Consider the following 17,294-nt stretch of genomic DNA (forward strand, 5'->3'; position numbering starts at 1 on the left):
AATGTTAGGTAAAATAACTCAGTGTTCCACCAGGATCTAATAGGGCCCATGTATTGAAAACTCAATTTTTTTTTTTGTCTTATTGATGTTCTACGTAAACCACGGGTCACCAGTTTCAGTCCTGAAGAGCCAGGAGGAAACAGAAAAATCACCAAACTGTGCTAGACTAAAACCCGTCCATATATGGAAATGAAGTTGCAAAATCAGCCCATTTTGGATCCATAACTGTAAACACATTTACATAGCCTCTTCAAAAATAGTTAAAGGTGTCTCTAAGGGTTCTTAAGTGAGGCCATAGCGCAGGGGTCGGCAACCCGAATGTTAAGAAGAGGCATTTTGTCCTTTCAACAAAAATCAAACCACCTTGGGAGCCGCAACATTTTATGTCCATTTTGCCATCTTGGCTATAAATATGTCTCAGTGTGTGCTGATGTTCTAGTATAGTATATAAAATATGAAATAACAAAAACACAGACTTACTTTGCTCTGCTTTAAGCTTTAGCTCAGCTATAGCTTCTTTTCTCGCATCTCCAGCAGGAAACTTTTCCATAGAAGTAGAACAGTTTCCTGTAAAATATCTCTCAACATTTGATTTTTTCCGAGGCTGAATTCAGCTTCTCATTTGCCAGCTTCTTGTTCGAATTTTCCCATTCCACCTTAAATGATGCCTGAGGCGCCAGAATGTAACTGCTGCATCATTTAAGGTGTAACGGAATAATTCAAAAGAGAAGCTGACTTCAGCTTTGTGACTGTTAAGTGTTTGACAGTTTCTCATTGCACCAAATGAGTTCTTACAAATGCAAATCCATTCGTCTTCAAATTATCGATATTCATCTTAAATCTTTCTCTTTGTCTTTTCGTTAGTCTTTGTCTTCATTGCTATGGTTACCAGCAGTCTGTGCACCGATCTTCAGAGTTAAAGGGTGAATCAGCAGTTCTACATTAACTCCAGAGTTTAAGACCATTTATTGCTAAACTGTGTTGAACGATCAGCAGAGCTTTATTTTACTGTAAAGGAGGATTATTTTATTTTTACCTACTAATCTGATTCTGCTGTGGAGCCACAACAGGACAGTAAAAGAGCCGCATGTTGCCGACTCCTGCCATAGAGGAATCATTAGGGATGCACTGCGAAAATAGACAAAAATGGTCAGATTTTTCAGCCAAAAGGGAAGAAAAAGGTTAAATAGGACTGCAACAAAGTGTTACAATCTAAGACATTACCCGTAATTTGAATGATAATGAAAGAGGAGATAAAACACCCAAAACTTCTCCACTACAGATTTGATTCCACTTGAAAGCGCAACATCCTGCTTCATACTGTAATCATTTTGGTAAATTTATTTTACGTAAACTGGATTTATTCATTGTCTGCTCTGTTTTGTACTAACAGAAGCAGATGTTATCAGTAGTAAAAAATATATACTACCTTGTAGTTTTTATGTTAAAGCATAAATAAAATAACAATAAAAAAAGTTTCCATTTCAGTGCATCACTAAGAACCACTTTTGGTTCCCTCAAGAACCATGTTCGAAAAAGCAATGTGTGAGTGTAAAGAAGCTTTTAAAAGTTTACAGAACCTTCACAAAATGTAAAGGTTCTGTATCAATTTAAAGGTACTTCTGTAACATTCTTTACCCTTAAAAAGGTTCTTTGCCTTTGCATCTCACTTACAACAATGATTCTTCAAAGAACCATCCACTGAGGTTTCTATGGAAACCAACAGTGGTTCTTCTCTCAGAGAATCCCTTTGTGGAATTATTTTAAAGAATATTTGACAGATAACTTTAATTGTAATGAATAAAAAAGAAGTATATATTATAAATTACTTTATAAGTATATTATATTTATTTATATCGTTTATACTCTATGCTGAAGGTTTTGTGCTTTGACTTACTGAGTTGATTCCTGCTGAACTCAGGTGAGCGCGACTCTGAGTCTGAATGTGAAAGGAGCGATGAGTGTGGTGGAGAAGACCGTGGAGAGTCTGACTAGGAAAAAAGGTGAACTGTCTGATCTGTGGACATCATGGCAGCTCCATTACAGTCAGATGAAGTCTGTGAAGAAGCAGTGGAAAAAATTCAAGGAGCAACTTAAAAAGGTATTGTGAAGAAAACGGTGCACCAGGTGTTTGTTTATCCTTAGAAATATAGTTATATTAATACTGTACTGCACACCTGTCGGGAGCGGTGGGCAGCAGTTGGGGGTTAGGTGCCTTGCTCAAGGGCACTTTAGTCAGGTACTGTCGGCTGAGGGGATCGAACCAGCAACCTTCCGGTCACAAGGCTGGTTCCCTAACCTCCAGTCTGTGACTGCCCCCCAGTGTTCACTAGTGTGCATATATGTGGGTGTTTCACTGTATGGATGGGTTAAATGCGGAGGTCTAATTCTTCTGTGTGCCAGCACAGCTAATGGCTTCTGAATTCAATTCGATTCAATCTGATTTGATTCACATGAAATTATTTGTATATATTCACATCATTATTTATGCAATGAGTTACATTTAATGTATGGTAACTTTATCAAATTCAAATCACAGTAAAACATCTTTGACTTACAAAAACAATGTGTTATGGATTCAAAGTTTAGAATCTGCACTGTTGATTGAACTTTCAGAATTCCATCTGAAATAGTTTTGAAAACATCAAATGTACACAATTTTCTGCTAACCCTAGATATAGTCAGTCGGCCAAAACGTTTTTGGTGTCCAAATTTTGCTTCTTTAGCTTAGAGTTGGATCGATGAAGGTGTTGTTTTTGAACACTGGAAGTCAATAGTCACCCAAATCTTTTCTGTAAATACAATCCTAAAACTTCTCTCAGCCTGCTCAAACCGCAAACAGGTCTTCATTAAAGCTGCACTATGTATTAAATTTGTAGACCTCTCTGGTGGAAATGCAAAACAACATCTGGTTCTGGTACCGATATCTGCATCAGTATAATGTTGATTTTGCATTTGAGATGCATGTAAAGATGTACAATGTGGACTCACAGCAGTGCATGCTCACCATATTTTAGCCTATTTTTAATCTCCTCACTCTCAAAAATCTTACATAGTGCAGCTTTATGGTCAATCAGACTTGTCAATGTGGTTTAGGATACAGTGTGACTAAAAAAAGATCCTAACCACTGTACGAATATAGCAGTGAAAATTTCAGTTGTATTGAATTGAACAAAACTTTTCCTTGTGCACATTTAAAAAGATGGTTCTTCGAGGTTTATTTAGTAAAGAAAATGGTTCCGTATAGAACCATGAGCACTCAAACAACCGTTTGCATAATTAAGGGGTTCTTTGCATCATGAAAGTGTTCTTCAGATTAATGGAGAATATGCTTAAGATGGTTCTATATAGAACTGTTCTGAAAGGGGTTCTATATAGCACCAAAAGGTTCTTCTATTGTTACAAGCTTGACACTGAAACAATAGCAGAACCCTTTTTGATGCTATATAGAATCATATACAACACATTCTCTATCAATCTGAAGAACCACTTCAACATGCAAAGAACGCTTTAAGCATGTAATGGTTCTTTGAGTATTCATGGTTCTGTATATCTTTTTGGTGCTATGTAGAACCCTTTTCAAAAACTTCTATATAGACCCATCTACAGCACATTCTGCATCATTCTGAAGAACGCTTTCATGTTGAAAAGAACCCTTTAATCATGCAAATGGTTCTTTGAGTGTTCATGGTTTTATATAGATCAAGTTTCTTTACTAAAGAACCTTTGAAGAACCATCTTTTTTAAGAGTGTCTGTGAACACAATGGCCAATTTTAACAACAGTGTAAAATGGCTGCTGGCTGTTCTTCTACACTGTAAAGATTGGTTCATTTTAGAGCTCTCAGTAAGTCAAACTGTGTCCAAAGCTGCAGTAACCAAACCAAGTCTGCACAACCTTATTGAAGACCTGGGTACAGTTTGAGCAGGTTGAGAGAAGTTTTGGGAGTTTACGGAAATGATTTGGGTGACTATTGATTTATAGTTTTCAATCAAACATTAGCCTCATAGCTCCAGTGCTAAACTAAAGAAGAAAATTTGGACACTGTGGCTGGTCGTCTATAACTGGGGTAAGTGGACAGTGGTGTTTATATAATTTTCTGCCAATGCTTTTTAAAGCCCCTATTTACTCATTTTCATGATTTTCTTCTAAATGTTATTTGTAGTTTTTGTCATGTTTGTACTGTGAACTGGCAGAGAAAGAATAATGTTAGTCTTTTCTGTTGGGAAAGTTTTGAAACTGCCAAAGTACCAGTCAGAGTTAGCAGTATGTACACGTCAGCTACTTGCTTTCCTCTCTCTCTCACATAAAGTGACTGCTTTCCCACTGCTCCGAGTCCCAGTCAGAATTCCCAGCAAGTGCTTATTATGAAGGTTTGTTACACTGTTGTTTGCAGCGTAGCTAGATGCTGCTTCATACTTGCGTCAGCCACTTTTTGCAGGGTCCTACTATAACAGATTTACCTATTTTACGAGAGCTTGATAGTTAGCGGTCCACTTTAACTGTTAAAAAAAGGACATTTTAGCTTGTGTGACCTCAGTTTCAAGAGCACAGTTCAGTTAGCTAGCTATATATTGCGGCTATACTGTTAGTGCTGAGCGTTCTAGTATTGGCCACTATATGTTCATGATATACCCATGATAAGATAAAAGTCTGAGTTATATAATTAGACATTCTGTTCTCCATTTTGCATGTTTTACTGATCATTCAGAGAGTGGCTAAGAAGAGCAGAGTGGTCTGTTTTTCTGCGGGTGTGCTCAAACATGTAGGGCTGAACCACACCGATGGACTGTGTTGCTCCTTTGACATCAGGTTGTTTGTTGCTTGGGAGATGCCTCTGTCAGTCATTGTGTTCTGACATGCCCACACACTTCTAAACAGGCAGCAGCTCTGAATTTTTAGAGTGTTTATGTACTAAATATATTACTTTTATATATTTCTTGAAAAAAAATCATTGGTAAACGCTTGTTCCTCTGCATTTTATTACTGTTACAACATTTGAAACATTTGAAATGTTGCCAGGGGCGTTAACGAAAAATATGAAGAGCCATTTCAAGTCATACATAATAGTGAACAAAAAAGGATTAACCCAGGTGACAGAAGGAAATGTGGTGGTCTGAGTGGAGCATGTGACTTTTCCATAGGTTGTGCATGAACTGAAGTCTCTGGAGGGAGTTCTTACTCCAACATCTAAAGTTGACCTGGGACGTGATGTTCAGACAGTTTCAAAGCTGCAAGAGAGCTTCAACTCCACCAAGCCACAGTTTCTGGTAAGAGAACCCTTTTGAGTGTACTTGTGAAATGTATCAGCCTATTTCTAGGGATCCGTCACTCCTTCGAACCACAGTGAGAGCCATTATCTCCAAATGGAGAAAACTTATAACGATGGTTAATCTTTCCAGAAGTGGCCGTCCTACCAAAATTCCATTAAGAGCACAGCAACGACTCGTTTAGGAACTCACAAAAGAACCCAGGCAAACATGTAGGGAACTACAGGCCTTGCTCACCTCAGATGAAGTCAGCATTCATGATTGCACCATTAGAAAAAGACTGGCCAAAATGGTATCACATGTTGATGACCTCCCAAGCTTTTTGGAACAACACTCTGTGAACTGATGAATCAAAAGTGGAACATTTTGGAAGAGAGAGGTCCTGTTATGTCTGGCATAAAGCTAACATAGAATTAGAGCATCACACCAACAGTCAAACATGGTGGTGGTAGTATGATGGTGTGGGGATGCATTGCTGCTTCAGGGCCTGAACAACTTGCGAGAACTGACGTAACAATGAATTCTGCCCTCGACCAGAAAATCCTACAGGAGACTGTTCCATCATCTGTCCATGATCTAAAGCTCAAGAACAATTTGGTTATGTTGCAGCAAGACAACAGTCCACCTCTAAATGATTCAAAGAAAGCAAATTAAAGCCAAGTCAAAGTCTTGACTTAAACCCCATTGAGATGCTGTGGCAGGACCTTAAACGGGGCAGTTCATGCTTGAAAGCCGTCCAGTGTGGCTGAACCAAATTCTGTAAAGAAAAGTGAGAACAATGACAGTAATGTGAATAACTGATCTCCAGTTATAGGAAGTGTTTGGTTGCACTTGGTGCTGCTAAAAGGGTCACACCCAGTTATTAAGTTTAAAATGTGTGCAAAATGTGCAAAAATAGAGGAAATCAGGAGGGGGTAAATACTTTTTCATAGTGCTGCAAAAGCTCAAAAAGACAGCTTTAAAAAGCATAATAAGAATATAAACAAAAGCCAATTAAATTTTCATCATAAGAGTTTCAGGAGTGTAAATAATTGGACAATTATTACTTGGATTTACTTTTTCTTTGAATAATTTTACCTCACAGGTTGTACTTCTCTCAAGTTTGAGTTGCATTGCATTTTTATAGCCTTTTTTTAGCCATCTTTGCCAATTCTGAATGGCATTTATTAATACTTATAAATAATGATATTTTTATCTTGATCATCAGAAGGAATGGAAACGTATAACGGGGTGTCGTCAGCATAGCTATGAAAATTTATATTATATTTCCTAATGACATCACTTAGAGAGAGCCTGTACAAAGAGAAAAGCAAAGGCCCTAAAACTGAACCTTGAGGGACTCCACAAGAAATGCCAAATCTTTTTGATGAATGATTTCCCATTGAAACCACAAACTGCCTATTACCTAAATATGATTTAAACCATTCTAAAACTGCACCCGAGAGGCCGACCCAGCATTCAAGATGCTGGATTAGAGGCCAACGATATCAAAAGCTGCACTAAGATCTAATAAAACTTATTGCACATTATTTGCAACTTATCAGCACAACCTTGAATTAAATAGGTACTAGGTGGTCATACAAACTCTAAATTCAGACCGAATGACACTATTCCTCAGTTATTACTCACAACTCAATAATATGGCAGCTTTTAATTTGCTTCTGGAAACATAATCGGTGCGTTCATTACATTTGCCATTGTGTCTTTCTTTTGCAGCAACTGAATGCAGAAGTGGAATTCCTGGTGAAGACGTCGGAATTGCTGGCGCTGAAAGGAATACCGACAAAGGAGAAAAACGACAGGGTCAGCGAGCTCCTCCTGGTGCACCAGCGTGTGAGGGATAAAATCCGCGAGTATGAAACGGTTCTCAGCATGGCTGTCAAATTCCATCAGCTTTATCAAGAGGTAATGCCACGCTCATCGATCTGCCATTGTTTTCCATTAGTGTCAGCTAACAGCACCATGAATAGATAATGCTTACTTTGAGACTGTTACAAAAGGCAGTAACTCTACTGAAGTGCCCATCAGGTTTATTGATTATAGAATCAAATTGAAAAAGACAGACAGTAGTCTCTCCTGTCTGGCATCCAGAATGCCTGATAAGCTAATCCGAAAAAAGTGTATCAGTTTACAAAGTCTGAATACAATCCAATACAAACCACAACCACTTAATTACAAGAAGATTAGGAATTATTGACTAACTCAAAGGCAAAATCAAACAAGTACAAATTACCCATTTCTGCTGGAGATGCGGTTTTTCCCAGCAGAACTAGACCTAAACGATCACACAGGCTTTGACACAATTTTTTTTAGCTATGCAGTGTTCGTTTGTTCTTTTTTATAGATAACAGTGTGTGATACAGTTTCGGAAAACAAATAAGCAAGTCTATTAGATATTACTCAACCACTTGACACCACATACAGTGATTTTAGCATGCATTTTGCACAATGGGGTATAAGCTTACAATACTTGTTAGCTACATTAAACAACCTACTTGGGCCCCCCTACTCGCCTTAATCATATTATTTTGTGTACAACAAAAAATAAGAATTAAGCTCTAGAATAAGTTTAACTACTTTGCAGTGATCTAAACTAAACGGTGGTCTTTCCCTTCCAAACTTTAAATATTATCACTGGGCATTTCAAATGAGAGCTCTCTATGTATGGATGGACCAACACTCTAGAGTTCCTTGGAGATGTACTGAAGAATCTTTAGCAAAAGCTCATAGATTACAAGACTTATTGTTTACTGGAAATGGTAGGACGAATCATAATTCAAGATTGGGTTGTATAATGTCTAACTCCCTGAGTATGTGGAAAAATGGAGAGATTTATGGGCGTTCCACTCCAAATCTGTTTACAGGCTCCTTTATGGAATCATTTCAAGATTTTGATTGGGGGAAAACCATTTCGTAATTCTTTTTGGTCCTCTCAAGATATAAATACAGTAGAGGACGTGTGTGGCAAGTAGTGGTTTGCTGTCATTTCAGGAACTTCAGGTGCTTTTTAATCTTCCAGCTTCTTCATACTTTGTTTATTTACAACTTCGTTCTGCACTTTGAGCCTAGCTAGACTTGATAAGACTGGATAAGACCTCTGGACAATCTACGGGGCAGAGTATCTGAGAATGTTCTATAGTAGCAGATATATGGACCTCTACAGTAGATATATTGTCTAAAGGACTTGATCTCAGTGATCCACTGTCGCCACATTAATGTCTTTTAAATGATGACTCAGCTCTTCAGTTTTCTTTGATTCAACGAAGGTTGCTGATGGCAGGTTTTACAGCCACCAAGAAAACTGTCTTGCAACTTTGGATTGCTTCACAGCTTTCAGCTATGAAATTCTGGATATCTAGTTTTCAATAAGTCAATACAAGTGAAATAAATGTGTGCTTTAACCTGATTTGCTCATCCTCAGCTGGACACTTTGCTGAAGGCAGAACCTGTGAAGGGGTTCAGTGATCCAACCCAGGCCAGGATGCAGCTTAGTCAGCACCAGGACAGGCAGAACCATGTCCGGCACCTGTACAAACTGGCCATCTCACTGGGGGCAGATATCACCAGCACCGTCCATCAGTCGGTGAGGCGTGGGTGTGGAATCAGCACTCTCCAGTACTCTTCCATTGAGGCATTTGGTCCTGGTTAACCTGATAGGTTATGGTTAGGCTTTACTGACGTATTTCTTCAAGGACAATGTTAGCACGCCTAACCCTGATCAGTATTTGGCTGTCACTGGAAGCAGAGAAGCAGAAAAGCAGAAAGGGATTCCTTCACATTTGTCTTTAAAAGGTTGTCCTGTTTTTCCTCACATTGTTCTATAGTTTAGTTTTAGAATAGTCCAATGTACTTTTCTGTTGTTCAATTTATTTACACTAGTACATTTGGCTATTTTCAGATGCTAATTTTGAATATCGCTTTTGTCAGAAGAAAACCTTGTATCTCCAAAATGGTAACTTTACAGGAGAAAGAAAAACTCTGCTTTACTTTCATTGTAAGTCAATGGAACCAGACTTTTTTCAAGTCATTTCTGGACGTTTCTTTTGGTCCATTCATTATGAAATTTAAACACAATCTAAAAACAATAGGTACTTTCAAATTATGCCAAAAACTGAAAAACTGGAAATACATGGAGATACAAGGTTTTCTTCCGACAACAGTGATATGTTTATTTCTGTTATTTACTGATTTGGGTTTGTTAGTTGGAAGATCATCCAGAGTCAGTAGGGTCCAGTTACTGTGTTTTCTATAAAAATACTAAAAACTGAGGGCCTTCCGGACCAAAGTGCTGCGGAGAATAGCATTTACCCTCATCTAACGCTCTGAATTCAGTTCATGTAGGCCTTGCTAATTAGCTGATGAGCTGAATCAGGTGTGTTTATTGAGGTAGCGTCCTAAAGTCTGCAGTGCTTTGGCTCGCCAGGACTGGAGCTTGTGGATTAAAGGATAGCAGGAGCTGTTTAGTATTATGCTAACAAGCTCTGATAATTGCTAATTAACTTTTATTAGCCACATTAGCACTTTTGTGCACTGATGTTTCCTCTTTAATGTGCTAAACTGTCCTATAACTTTAGCTATATTTATATTCCAGGCCCAAAAACAGGGAAGAAAAAAATGTTCTTAACTTTTAATGGACGTTAATGGAGATATTATTCATTTATAATTTTGGATTATTCATTTTGCTCCATTCATCAAGAAACTATGACACAATGTAAAAGGCAGCTGGCGTTTTCAAATTACATGGAAAAATAAAAAACAACAAAAATGTAGACACAAGGTTTTGTTCCAACAGCAACGATATGAGTTTAAACGTATTGATGCTTTCTGCCTCCAGCAAGTGCTGGTGTTCTCGGTTCAGGATAAAATGGAGCATCTGCGCCATGGCAGCGTGAGCTGGGCTGCCCAGGCCAGCCGGTGTGAGGAGAGCCTGATGAGCAACATGCACTACTGCATCTTTAAAGAGGAGATTGGTGAGGTGAGTGCCACTGACCGGCAGGCTTCAAGCCTCTCCTAACACGGCTGTTTGAACCCCTTCAACTCTAGGCATATAATTCAGTTACTGGTATAAGCCTTAGTATTCAGCAGCTGCTATACAGTCTTTGTCCTCTGCTATGAAACTCATATGCAAGACACGTAGTTATGATTAAGGGTGGATGATATGGCAAATGTATAGCTGCGCAGTAAATGAAGGCATTTTCTATGAAAAATGTAAACAAAAACAAAACCTCCCTTAGTCACTGCTGCTGTTTCTGTCAGACTTTAACCTCAGCTTGCACCTGTAGCAGCAACAGACTAAAAACTTTAAGTAGCATAAAGGAAAAATTAGAAGCACACAAAGGAGTAGGCTACATTAAAAAAATATTATTATCCAGAGATGCATGTTTGAGACATATTTGAGGACTGAAATATGAACATAGGCCAATTTAAAGCAAAAAAAAGGATTCTGTAAACCATGTTTGCGTTAATCAAAACAGGGAAATCGTTTAGTGAAAGTGAAAGGTTTTCACATCTAATAAGGAGTTTTGAGAGACAGAGGCTGGCCGTTCAGATGAGCTTAACACTAGAGCTCACTCTAAATCCAACACTGGCGCTCGTCGGTGCACTGGAGCATAATGTTGTACACAAGGTGTTTTTGCAAACTTGAATGAAACAGTGAAAATAAGGATAGGCGTCTGAGAAATTATTATTTATCTCTGCACAAAAAGTTTATAATTGCAAAATGTGAGCGCAGTACAGTCCCGTTTAACTGACTTATCTAGCCAAAAGTAAAGAAAACAAAAAAAAACTTTTGTCTTAGCTAACTGATCTTAAACAATTTTCTGTACTGTTTTTATTGTTAGATGTTAAATATTAAGACGTTAAATTTCATTAGATATTAAAACAAGTGTCAGAAAATACTTTGGCTTATAGTTTTACAGTTTTCAGTTTAGCTCACCTCAGAGTAAACATTGTAGAATTCAACAGTTTTGTCCAAGACTTTTTTCAGCTTTAGTAATGAAATAAAAATAGCACTACTCTATAGATAATCAGGATAGCATGACTGAATTACATATTCCTCAGCAGTATCGGTTCTCCATGTCTTTGCCTAACAATTCTCACTAATTTACTGCTACCACCCTTCTAATTTTACTCCCAGGATTCCTTTGAGGGAGGAAGTGGTGTTTACAGACGGTTGCAATTGGCGTCAGTCATAATTTTGCAGATCTAAATCTGTTTTTATGATACACACAGTTGTTCACTGTTCTAGAAGTACTGACCATACTTATGACATACTCAGAAAAGCATATTATGGCATAGTTTATCACAGTATCAATAATGTATTGCCCGCCGCTAATGATGAGCGTGAGGAACTGAAATGTGGACCCGCTTAGGTAGGATATAAAGGGTTAACCCATTTCCACAACTAGATCAAAGACTCAGCTCAGCATTTGCTGGAGGTTCTAGGGCTTCATGCATTGTCTTTTCCTCCTGGGTTATTTATACAGGGGTTCAGTCCTCGTTAAGTTTAGTCTGGGAGGCCTTGTGTCTCCTGGCTGGGTCTGCAGGGTTCTGCCATTTGTCTCCTGCCACTCAGGAGAGCAGAGAGGATTCCAGCATTATCAGTCACTTACCCAAAATAAACCAGAGCCTAGGATTATATTAAGGATCTGCCAGAGCACGGAAAGGCAGCTGGCTTCCCTTACAAGCTTTCTCCTGTTCTAGAACAACACATTGAGAAGAGAGGTTTGTTTCCAAGGTTTATATATAGAATTTTATCCTGTTATAAATTGTCATTGTTGGACTATTGTGGAACTGGACTTTATTCAGCATGTAGCCTGAAACGTTACGCATGGTTTAATTCATGGTTGCACAACATGCATAAATCCCTGTCATTTTGTCTAATTGTGTATATAGAATAATATGTCTCCCTCTAGTGGTGAACTCCCAACTCTGTCATCCGTCAAAGTGATGCTTATGTGGAAACTTTGGCTCCTCTGTAGTTGTGTGACTGCAGAGAAACATCTGCCTGAAACACTCAGTTCTCCTCTCTAAACCTCTGGCAGACAGGCCTAATGATAAGGATAAAACTCCTGAAAACAGATCAGTGTCTTATCACTGTTTTAGATAGGAGTTGTTATCCATCAAGTTCCTGTTAAAGCTGAGAAGTGCCACGCGTGATGGGCTGGTAACGAATGAAAATCCAGCTATATTTGGACCTGCATTATTTATTTTTGTCAGCTGTCTGGAGGAACCAGTAATGCCTGACAACCTACCTTTCAGGTGATATCGCTCTCTGAGACCATTTTCAGACCATGAAGAATGAAGAATTCTGATAATTTAACAATTAATGGTTTATCCTTATCACTATCCCAGGGTTCCATCACGCCCTAGAAAACATGGAAAATGTATAGTATATGTATATATGTACATGACTGGAATCCCTGGAAAATTAGAATATGGATAAAATGCCAGAGAAATATTAGTGAAGTTTTGGAGAAGTGTAAAGTTGGGCCACCAAGTTTCCTTATTTTTGGCTGCTAATGGTTTGCATGTAAATTTGGAGTTATTGAAGTTGGGAATGCTAGTGTTGTTTGTTGACAAATACATGGGCGCTGTGTCCGAAACACCTGTTAGAGCGACTCGACATGGACTTGCCATTAAAATGACTTGAGATTCGACTTGGACTCTAAACTAAAAACTTGTAAGATTTCACCCTAAAGAAAAACTTAAACAAAACTAACTAAAGTAGGACTGCCAACCATAATGCAGTGAATGAATGAAACCTTTGTTCCAGTCTTACATCTGTGACTTTGCCTGTGAGTTTTGCCACAGTTATATGCTGTCATTAAAGAAATGCTATTCTCTTGTAGCACTTGGTGGCATCTGGTTTGATACAGCATCATGTTTGATAAAGAGCTTATAGAAAACTTTTCAGTCTGGCAAACAGAACGAAGCTCTACATTTAATAAACGTAGTCTTTCCAAAACTTGTTGGCCTGCTGTTTGTATAGCAAGTGTGCTAGCTAGCGCAGTAGCTAATTTAGCGGAAGTTGTCAGTTTTAGTACGTTTTAGTAAGTTACAGCTAACTTCAGCTGAATTAGCTACTATCCTTGCTGGCAGGCTATTCAAACCACAGATTAACCAGTCGTCTGTCTGAAGGACATGAAGAAAATATAGTTTACAAAATGACAAAAACAACTTGGAACAGGTGTCTAGCATGTAGTTTGGATAGCAGGGATGCTAACTAATACATTAGCTATTTGAGATAAAGTTGCCACCTAGTATAGCTGAGGTTTCAGTAACTTAAAACTTTTAAACAATTTTCCAGCACTGCTGAGATTGTTAGAAATTAAAGAGGGGGTGGGACTAAAGCTATTACCTTTTACGCTAACATATGAGCTTTAAATTTAAACTATTTTATGCTGTGGTTTTGTTCTGAATATAGTCTGATCACTTACACTAAGATCAACAAAAATAAAAGAATGAAGAATAAAAAGCCTTCAGCCGCTGAGTCCTTGTGGAAGGAAGGAAAAGGCCTTCTTCTTTATTGAGCTTCAGGTGGCAAGATGGTTCCTGGACAACCACAATGCAAAGATCATCACAAAACATCCCTTTTTTATATCCTGTTTGGGGTGATGAAGTAATCACCCCTCCCATTTACATAATACCACATCATCTTAGTCCCCATTATGTCCTGATTCTGCACTTTCCTTGGAAACCCTTATTTCCAAACATACATGAGATCAGTTTTTTTAAAACTTTCCTAGCTTGGCTGTACCAAGCCGTTCCACCCTCTCAAAGCTATCAATTTAACTCTTGCCTTATTAACTGGCTTCAAAAACTGGTTTCTACAGGTTCTTATCAGCTTACTTCACTCTTTGAGGGTCAGCTCGCCCTCATCTTTTACTGTGTCAGCAATGCTTACTGGCTTCTGGACGCTTCTATCGCTTCGGGGATTCCTCACTGTCCAAACTCCCTTAAACAAGCAAATCATGGCCTATCCTTAGTGAGAGAATTAATATTCTTTTATTAATCAACCTTATCTGTATGATTATAACTCATTCAATGGTTAGGGTAGTGATTTAAGGGAACATTTTATTAAAACTCCAACACTAGCTAGCTAGTATACTTGCTATTCAGACCATAGACTAACCAACCATTTCAACCATCTCAGCTCAGACTTGCATGAAAAACTTCCATCAATATGGTTCTATTTTGAAGTACATAGTTATAAATAGAACCATTCCCTTTACTAAAGAGCCCTTGAAGAACCCTCTTTCTGAAGTGTGTACACCATGTTTCATGATATTTAAAATTAAAATGTCAGCCTGAGAAAAAAACATGACCAAAACTTATTAAACTAGGATCACCAACCTTAATGAATGAATGAAACCTCTCTTCCAAACTGTGGCTTAACCTTTCTTGCAGTTATGTGCCGTCATTAAAGCGATGCTGTTCTACTGTAGCACTTAGTGGCATCAGGTTTGATGGAGTTTGTAGAAAACTTTTCAGTGTGGCAAACAGAACTAAGCTCTACATATTCAGTAAACCCAGTGTTTACAAAATAACAACTACATGAAAGCTTAATAAAACCTTGGCTGAATTAACTGTTATGCTGGCTTTACAAACTACAGTCTAATCAGTCTTCTGTCTAATGGCTAGAATGAAGAGTTGCATGAAGTAAATGACAAAACAACTTGGAACAGTTGGCTAGCTTGTAGTTTGTACAGCAAGGATGCTAGTTTTAGCTATATAAGATAAAGTTCCCATCTAATATGGTTGAGATTTTAGTAACTTACAGATTGTTTTTCTTGAAAACCTTTAAACATCTTTCTAGCGTTGCTAAAATTGTTAGCAAATAAAGAGAGGGGACTAAATTAAAACTTAATAATGCTATTAGCGTTTACGCTAGCTAGCTAGTATAGTTAATATATTAAAAAAATCTCAGCAAATACATGGGGCAGCTGTGTTTTTATTTTTTTACTTAACATTTTGCCACGACTCCAACTGGTCATTGTTTATTGAAAATATGCCAAAACTACACCAGCAAAAAAATAGGCACTGAATACTTGAACGATTCAAAAAGATTTTTAAATAAATATAAATTGTATCATGCAAAATAATAGACTACATTAGCTGCAGATACTGTTAAACCTCTTTAGATATCCCCAATGTACAGTAGGCTTTTTAAAACTGCCCATTTGCTTGAACTAGACACTTTTTTTTTGTGGTGCTGTCACATAGATTGTTGTTGGGGACATTAGCGCACATTACGCTGCAGTACATGCTGGGAACTGTAGTGCAGTTCATTGTGAAATGGGCTAATATAAATAGAAAATTAAAATAATTTTGCGGGCCGAATAGGATTGTGCCATGGGCGTGACTTGGCCCGCAGGCCTTGTGTTTGACATGTGGATTATAGACTAACTATTTCAACCATCTCAGTCGCACACCAGAGCCTTGAGACTCAGCTCAGACTTACATGGAAAAACTTGTGAACATCTCTGCTTTAATATTAAGGATATAAGGAAGGAAACTGTCCTGGAAACTGATTTCCTAAAAGGAGTGGGAACCATGAATATAAGAGATATTTGATCCTTGAAGTCATATAGAACCATATACAACACATTCTCCATCAATCTGAAGAACCATTTCACCATACAATGAACCTTTTAAGCATGCAAATGGTTCTGTATAGAAGTATATAGTTCTAAATAGAACCATTCTCTTACTAAAGAACCCTTGAAGAACCCTCTTTTTTAAGTGTGTACACAGTGTGTATATATATGATATTTAGTTTTTCTGAAAGTTACAAGTTGGAACAGATAAAATGCGTCAGCAAAATAGATTTATATCATGATAATGATAACATAACACCATATATCGCCCAGCCCTACTGTTATATGTATTCCATTGAAATTGTACACTAGTAAGAGGACTGTTGCCAATAAAGTGGTTCTGTGTTCCAGTACTAAACCCGTTTTAATGTTATCTTCCTCTAACACATTTGACTCATCTCATGACAGAATTAACTGCTGAGCTCAGTCAAGTTGGGACAACTCAGCAGTGTGCAGTTCAGCGGCCATTTGGGGCTGTGATTGGTTTAGTATAACACTCAGAACATTCAGAACCCAACAGGCCACATGATGAAGACTGTTAAGCTGTTAAAGTGATATCTCACATGAGGGCTGCCTTTCGTGCAAGTTTGTAAACAGAATAGTGATCACATTACATCAGATCCCCTTAAACTCACCAGAACATCAGCGCTATTAAGCTATAAATGCATGAAGAAGTATTCCTGCTTTGCCCAGCAGAGGGCAGTTATGCATCCAGGTCACATAACATGCCATGACCTTTAAATTTATCACCGACTGCATTACTCAGAGAAGCTTGTGCTTGAAATAGAGCGAGGGGATATGACTGCGTCTATAGGACTACATATAGGACTTAAATATACAGAGGACTGTATCATCTGTCTCATCATGACAGACGTTCGGTTTCATCTTTAGAGTCAAACTGGACTACTGAAGTTTATTTTCACAATATATTTCATATTAAGGTTATTAGGCCTCACTGGCCACTTTAATAGAAACCCCTCCCTTTTACTTCCACTCACGGGTCACTTAATGAGCTCCTCTTACATTGTGGATCCACTATATAGGCGTACAGAGTAAAGACTGTAGCACATCTGTTACTGCACTATTTGTTTGTTCAGTTAATCACTGATCTGTTTCTGACCACATTGCAGCTGTTGTTCAGAAATTATTTGGATGATATTCTGTTCTCAGCACAGCAGTGACGCTAACATGTTAGAGTTTGGTCCACCGCCCAAAAAATGTCCAACCAAGACAGACGTCTATGGTCAGTAACTGACCAATGATGGACTAGAGGATAAAACTGTGCATCAACAAATGGGCTACAGTATGTGTGAGAGTGTAAGTCTGAATGAAATAGATTGTTATATTGTGTAATAATATATCATTGCTGTCAGAACTAAACCTTATGTCTCCAAAATGGCAACGTTACAGGAGAGAAAAACTTTCTC

The 17,294-nt window shown here is 38.1% G+C and overlaps 1 protein-coding gene across 2 annotated transcripts in view; it reads left to right on the forward strand.

The window, feature by feature from the left end:
* The window catches only part of ccdc141 (coiled-coil domain containing 141), a 69,032-nt gene that overhangs the window by 37,584 nt on the left and 14,154 nt on the right, over positions 1-17,294 (forward strand). For both annotated transcript variants that reach the window (XM_036577439.1, XM_036577448.1), the window contains exons 13-17: positions 1,922-2,101; positions 5,144-5,269; positions 6,986-7,174; positions 8,691-8,852; positions 10,104-10,244. In XM_036577439.1, the coding sequence (XP_036433332.1) occupies positions 1,922-2,101; positions 5,144-5,269; positions 6,986-7,174; positions 8,691-8,852; positions 10,104-10,244 (798 nt within the window). The remainder of the gene's footprint in view (positions 1-1,921; positions 2,102-5,143; positions 5,270-6,985; positions 7,175-8,690; positions 8,853-10,103; positions 10,245-17,294) is intronic.

Source organism: Colossoma macropomum, unplaced genomic scaffold (genome assembly GCF_904425465.1).
Source record: "Colossoma macropomum unplaced genomic scaffold, Colossoma_macropomum, whole genome shotgun sequence".
NCBI classification, from domain to species: Eukaryota; Metazoa; Chordata; class Actinopteri; order Characiformes; family Serrasalmidae; genus Colossoma; species Colossoma macropomum.